Source organism: Bombina bombina, chromosome 5 (assembly GCF_027579735.1).
Source record: "Bombina bombina isolate aBomBom1 chromosome 5, aBomBom1.pri, whole genome shotgun sequence".
Classification (NCBI taxonomy): domain Eukaryota; kingdom Metazoa; phylum Chordata; class Amphibia; order Anura; family Bombinatoridae; genus Bombina; species Bombina bombina.
Window position 1 is genome coordinate 747,287,273 of NC_069503.1, and position 7,500 is coordinate 747,294,772.

The 7,500-nt window shown below is 38.6% G+C and overlaps 1 protein-coding gene across 1 annotated transcript in view; it reads right to left on the bottom strand.

Moving 5' to 3' along the window:
- Positions 1–7,500, bottom strand: part of TDP2 (tyrosyl-DNA phosphodiesterase 2) — a 194,408-nt gene that overhangs the window by 67,567 nt on the left and 119,341 nt on the right. Inside the window, exon 5 of the mRNA XM_053714804.1 lies at positions 5,975–6,093. Coding sequence (XP_053570779.1) covers positions 5,975–6,093 — 119 coding nt within the window. The remainder of the gene's footprint in view (positions 1–5,974; positions 6,094–7,500) is intronic.

Below are 7,500 nucleotides of genomic sequence, written 5' to 3' on the forward strand. Positions count from 1 at the left end.
GATCAACTGAAGCTTCATTCTTAAAGGCCCACAAAGTGGAGACTGATCTAGTAGAATGAGCTGTAATTCTCTGAGGTGGGGCCTGACCCGACTCCAAATAAGCTTGATGAATCAAAAGTTTCAACCAAGAAGCCAAGGAAATAGCAGAAGCCTTCTGACCTTTCCTAGGACCAGAAAATAAAACAAATAAACTGGAAGTCTTCCTGAAATCTTTAGTAGCTTCCACATAATATTTCAAAGCTCTTACCACATCCAAAGAATGTAAGGATCTTTCCAAAGAATTCTTAGGATTAGGACACAAGGAAGGGACAACAATTTCTCTACTAATGTTGTTAGAATTCACAACCTTAGGTAAAAATTGAAAAGAAGTCCGCAAAACTGCCTTATCTTGATGAAAGATCAGAAAAGGAGACTCACAAGAAAGAGCAGATAGCTCAGAAACTCTTCTAGCAGAAGAGATAGCCAAAAGGAACAACACTTTCCAATAAAGTAGTTTAATGTCCAAAGAATGCATAGGCTCAAATGGAGGAGCCTGTAAAGCCTTCAAACCCAAATTAAGAGTCCAAGGAAGAGAAATTGATTTAATGACAGGCTTAATAAGAACTAAAGCCTGTACAAAACAGTGAATATCAAGAAGTATATCAATCTTTCTGTAAAATCAAAAACAGAAAGAGCAGAGATTTGTCCCTTCAAGGAACTTGCAGACAAACCCTTATCCAAACCATCCTGAAGAAACTGTAAAATTCTAGGAATTCTAAAAGAATGCCAAGAGAATTTATGAGAAGAACACCATGAAATGTAAGTCTTCCAAACTCTATAATAAATCTTTCTAGAGACAGATTTACGAGCTTGTAACATAGTATTAATCACTGAGTCAGAGAAACCTCTATGACTTAGTACTAAGCGTTCCATTTCCATACCTTCAAATTTAATGATTTGAGATCCTGAAGGAAAAACGGACCTTGAGACAGTAGGTCCGGCCTTAATGGAAGTGGCCAAGGCTGCAACTGGACATCCGAACCAGATCTGATACCAAAACCTGTGTGACCATGCTGGAGCCACCAGCAACACAAACGATTGTTCCATGATAATTTTGGAGATAACTTTTGGAAGGAGAACTAGAGGCGGGAAAATGTAAGCAGGATGATAACACCAAGGAAGTGTCAGTGCATCCACTGCTTCCGCCTGAACATCCCTGGACAGGTATCTGGGAAGTTTCTTGTTTAGATGAGAGGCCATGAGATTTATCTCTGGGAAAACCCCACATCTGAACAATCTGAGAATCTGGATGGAGAGACCACTCCCCTGGATGTAAAGTCTGACGGCTGAGATAATCCGCCTCCCAATTGTCTACACCTGGGATATGCACCGCAGAGATTAGACAGGATGTGGATCCCGCCCAAGCAAGTATCCAAGATACTTCTTTCATAGCTTGGGGACTGAGAGTCCCACCCTGATGATTGACATATGCCACTGTTGTGGTATTGTCTGTCTGAAAACAAAACGGATCTCTCTTTAACAGAGGCCAAAACTGAAGAGCTCTGAGAATTGCACGGAGTTCTAAAATATTTATTGGTAATCTCGCCTCTTGAGATTTCCAAACCCCTTGTGCTATCAGAGATCCCCAAACAGCTCCCCAACCTGAAAGGCTCGCATATGTTGTGATCACAGTCCAGGTTGGCCGAACAAAAGAAGCCCCTTGAACTAAACGATGGTGATCCATCCACCACGTCAGAGAGTGTCGTACATTGGGATTTAAGGATATTAATTGTGATATCTTTGTATAATCCCTGCACCAATGGTTTAGCATACAAAGCTGTAGAGGTCTCATGTGAAAACGAGCAAAGGGGATCGCGTCCGATGCTCCAGTCATGAGACCTAAAACTTCCATGCACATAGCCACTGACGGGAATGACTGAGACTGAAGGTGCCGGCAGGCTGCAACCAATTTTAAACGCCTCTTCTCTGTTAGAGACAGAGTCATGGACACTGAATCTATCTGGAAGCCTAAAAAGGTGACCCTTGTCTGAGGAATCAAGAAACTTTTTGGTAAATTGATCCTCCAACCATGTTTCCGAAGAAACAACACTAGTTGATTTGTGTGAGATTCTGCAGAACGTAAAGACTGAGCTAGTACCAAGATATCGTCCAAATAAGGAAACACTGCAATACCCTGTTCTCTGATTACAGAGAGTAGGGCACCTAGAACCTTGGAAAAGATTCTTGGAGCTGTTGCTAGGCCAAATGGAAAAGCAACAAATTGGTAATGCTTGTCTAGAAAAGAGAATCTCAGAAACTGATAATGTTCTGGATGAATCGGAATATGAAGGTATGCATCCTGCAAGTCTATTGTGGACATAATGTCCTCGCTGAACAAAAGGCAGAATAGTCCTTATAGTCACCATCTTGAAAGTTGGTACTCTTACATAACGATTCAAAACTTTCAGATCCAGAACTGGTCTGAATAAATTTTCCTTCTTTGGGACAATGAATAGATTTGAATAAAACCCCAAACCTTGTTTCTGAAAAGGAACTGGCATGATTACCCCTGAAGACTCCAGATCTGAAACACACTTCAGGAAAGCCTGAGCTTTTACTGGATTTGCTGGGATACAGGAGAGAAAAAAAAATCTTCTCACAGGAGGTCTTACTCTGAATCCTATTTGATACCCTTGAGAGACAATGCTCTGAATCCAATGATTTTGGACAGAATTTATCCAAATATCCTTGAAAAACCTTAATCTGCCCCCTACCAGCTGAGCTGGAATGAGGGCCGCACCTTCATGCGGACTTAGGGGCTGACTTTGGTTTCTTAAATGGCTTGGATTTATTCCAATTTGAGGAAGGCTTCCTTGGGGGAAGGATTGAGTTTTTGTTCCTTATTTTGACGAAAGGAACGAAAATGGTTAGAAGCCTTAGATTTACCCTTAGATTTTTTATCCTGAGGCAGAATAACTCCCTTTCCCCCAGTGACAGTTGAAATAATAGAATCCAACTGAGAACCAAATAAATTATTACCTTGGAAAGAAAGATATAGTAATCTAGATTTAGATGTCATATCAGCATTCCAAGATTTAAGCCACAAAGCTCTTCTAGCTAATATAGCTAAAGACATGGATCTAACATCAGTTTTGATAATATCAAAAATGGCATCACAAATAAAATGATTAGCATATTGCAGTAAGCGAATAATGCTAGATATGTCAGAATCCAATTCTTGTTGCGCTAAATTCTCCAACCAGAAAGTTGAAGCAGCCGCAACATCAGCCAAAGAAATTGCAGGTCTGAGAAGATGACCTGAATATAAATAGGCTTTCCTTAGATAAGATTCAAGCTTCCTATCTAAAGGATCCTTTAAGGAAGTGCTATCTTCCATAGGAATAGTGGTACGTTTAGAAAGAGCAGAAATAGCCCCATCAACTTTGGGGATTTTTTCCCAAAACTCTATAGAATTTGCTGGTAAAGGATACAATTTTTTAAACCTTGAAGAAGGAATAAAAGAAGTACCTGGCTTATTCCATTCCTTAGAAATCATATCAGAAATAGCCTCAGGAATAGGAAAAACCCCTGGAGATACCACAGGAGATTTAAAAACAGCATTTAAACCTTTATTAGACTTAACGTCAAGAGGACTGGTTACCTCAATATCCAAAGTAATTAACACTTCTTTTAATAAAGAACGCATATACTCTATTTTAAATAAATAGGTAGATTTTTCAGTGTCAATGTCTGAGGAAGGATCTTCTGTTGCAGATAGATACTCATCAGAGGAGGATAAATTATTATGTTGTTGGTCATTTGGAATTTCATCAACTGAATGAGAAGTTTTAAAAGACCTTTTACGTTTATTAGAAGGTGGAAAAGCAGAGTGGAAAAGCAGACAAAGCCTTCTGGATAGAATCAGAAACAAATTCTTTAAAATTCATAGGTATATCATGTAAATTAGAAGTTGAAGGAACTGCAACTGGCAATGTACTATTACTGATGGACACACTATCTGCATGTAAAAGTTTATCATGACAACTATTACAAATGACATTCGGCAAAATAATTTCCACAATCTTACAACAAATGCACTTAGCTTTGGTAGAACTAATGTCAGGCAGCAATGTTCCAGCAGAAACTTCTGAGGCAGGATCAGATTGAGACATCTTGCAAAATGTAAAAGAAAAAAACAACATATAAAGCAAAATTATCAATTTCCTTATATGACAGTTTCAGGAATGGGAAAAAATGTAAATAGCATAGCCCTCTGAGAGAAAAAGGCAAGAGGCAAACATCAATGGGGTATTAAAATAATGAAAAAGTTTGGCGCCAAGTATGACGCACAACGTAACTGAAAACTTTTTTGGCGCCAATAATAACCGGAAATGACACACTCGCGTCACTAATGAAGCAACCGTGTGTAAGGCTTCGGCATCAACTATGACGCCGGAAATGACGAAGTTGTGTCAGACGTATTTTTCGCGCCAAAAAAATTCTCGTGCCAAGAATGACACAATAAAGTCTAGCATTTGGTTCACCCGCGGGCCTAATACCGCCCGCAATTTGCAAGAAGTAGTCAATTGAAAAAAAGACTAAAAAATTTAAGAATTTTTTTTCTTACCTGGGGTTATTTTCCCCAAATATGAAACTGACAGTCTGCAGAAGGAAATACATGAACCTGACTAATGGCAAATATAAGTACAATACATATATTTAAAACTTTATATAAATGCATAAAGTGCCAAACCATAGCGGAGGTGTCTTAAATAATAAAAAAAAACATACTTACCAAAAGACACCCATCCACATATAGCAGATAGCCAAACCAGTACTGAAACAGTTATCAGTAGAGGTAATGGTAAATTGAGAGTATATTGTCGATCTGAAAAGGGAGGTAGGAGATGAATCTCTACGACCGATAACAGAGAACCTATGAAATAGACCCCCGTTAGGGAAATCATCGTATTCAATAAGTGATACTCCCTTCACGTCCCGCTGACATTCGCTGTACTCAGAGGAATAGGGCTTCAACAATGCTGAGAAGCGCATATCAACGTAGAAATCTTAGCACAAACTTACTTCACCACCTCCATAGGAGGCAAAGTTTGTAAAACTGAGTTGTGGGTGTGGTGAGGGGTGTATTTATAGGCATTTTGAGGTTTGGGAAACTTTGCCCCTCCTGGTAGGATTGTATATCCCATACGTCACGGACTCTTGCCAATTACATGAAAGAAATGGTGGAAACCGCTAGCTGTACTTAGAGTATTCAGTTAATTATTATTTACTAGAAAGAGTATTAACCTATTAGTCAAACAAATATTGATTAAAGAATGGTAAGGAGAAACTAGTGTTCACTTACTCCACCTATATAATTTATTGTAATATTTTAAACATATGAAGATACCATTGTAATATTCTACAGTTTGTCCTGATTGGATGGAAAACTGAAATTAATTCTTACAAGATAAAAACTTATATTGAGTGTGAGCCCCTAACATATATCACTGATCCAAAGACAGGCGGAAATTAAATTTAAACATTAAAAAAGGGACATGAAAGAAAATTAATCTTTCATGACTCAGATAATGCATGGAATTTTAAGACAGTTAAATCAACTTCCATTAACAAAATGTACTTTGCTCTCTTGGTATTCTTTGTTGAAAAGCATATGTACATAACCTAAGCAGCAATACTGGGAGCTAGCTGGTGATTGGTGGCAACACCCATATATCTTGTCATTGACCTCGCCAGATGTGATCAGTTAGCAACCATTAGTGCATTGCTGCTCTTGAGATGGCTAATTATGTTTAATTCGCAAACAATGTCCAGCATCTGTGTAGACATAAGTAATGGGTGCAACTCTGACCAGGGCTATGCACCAAAGCCCTTACTCACATCAGTAAAGCTCCAAAAAGCAGAAGTACTCCAAACCTTTTTCAAATAAAAGCTTTTTAATTCAAGCTCCATAGCACAAACGGTAGTCACTTACATTTGCTATAAGCAAGTTTCTCATCATGGATGTGGTTGGGTAGGTTACAATCTCCCGGCTTATTATCTTTACTCTGGATTTTTTCAGCATTATAGCAGTGAAATAGCCATCTTCATCTCCTAAAGAAAAAAATAAAATAAAATAAAAAAATTAAAAAAAAAATTTATGCTTACCTGATAAATTTGTTTCTTTTTAGATACAATGAGTCCACGGATTTCATCCTTACTTGTGGGATTACGCCTCCTGGTCAGTAGGAGGAGGCAAAGAGCACCACAGCAGGGCTGTATATATAGCTCCTCCCTTCCCTCCCACTCCAGTTATTCGACCGAAGTTAGGAAGAGAAAGGAAAAGCCAAGGAGCAGAGGTGTCTAAAGTTTCACAAATAATTAATAACCTGTCTCATAGAACAGGGCGGGCCGTGGACTCATCGTGTCTAAAAAGAAACAAATTTATCAGGTAAGCATACATTTTCTTTTTAAAGACACGATGAGTCCACGGATTTCATCCTTACTTGTTATACAATACCAAAGCTAGAGTACACGGATGAAAAGGGAGGGACAAGACAGGGAACCTAAACGAAAGGCACCACTGCTTGAAGAGCCTTTCTCCCAAAAACAGCGAAAGCAAAGATATCAAATTCGAAAAATTTAGAAAAAAGTATTGAAGAGAAGACCAAGTAGCAGTCTTGCAAAACTACTCAACTGAAGCAGAATATTTGAATGTCCATGAGGAAGCAACAGCCCTGGTGGAATGAACCATAACTCTTTCAGGAGACTGCTGTCCAGCAAGCTCATAAGCAAAAACGGAAGACACTCTTCAACCAAAAGGAAAGAAGTAGCCGACGCTTTCTGACCCTTACGTTCTCTAGAAAAAATGTCAAACAGAAGACAATTGACGAAATTCCTTAGTTGCTTGTAAATAAAAAAATTTAAAAACGCGGACTACGTCCAAAAAAAGTAGAAGACGTTCCTTCCAAGAAGATAGATTAGAACACAAGGAAGGAACGACAAACTCCTAAGAAATGTGCTTGTCTGAAAACAACCTTAGGAAGAAAACCAAGTTTAGTACAAAACACCACCTTATCCGAATGAAAAATAAGGTAAGGCGAATTATATTGCAATGCCGAAAGCTCAGACACTCATAGAGCAGAAGAAATGGCAAGATAAAAACTTTCCAAGATAATAACTTAAGATCTATGGAATGCATAGGCTCAACAGAACCCCTTAAAGAACTTTAAAATCTAAATTCAAACTCCATGGAGGAGCAATTGGATTAAACACAGGCCTGACTCTAATCAGAGCCTGACAAAAGAATTGAACATCTGGGACATCTACCAGCCGCTTGTGTAACAAAATAGATAAAACAGATCTGATCCTTTAGGGAACTCAATGATAAACCCTTCTCCAATCCTTCTCGGAGAAAAGACAAAATTCTGGGAATCCTAACTTTACTCCATGACAACCCTCGGATTCACACCAATAAAGATAGTTATGCCCTATCTGATGGAAAACTTCCTGGTTACAGGC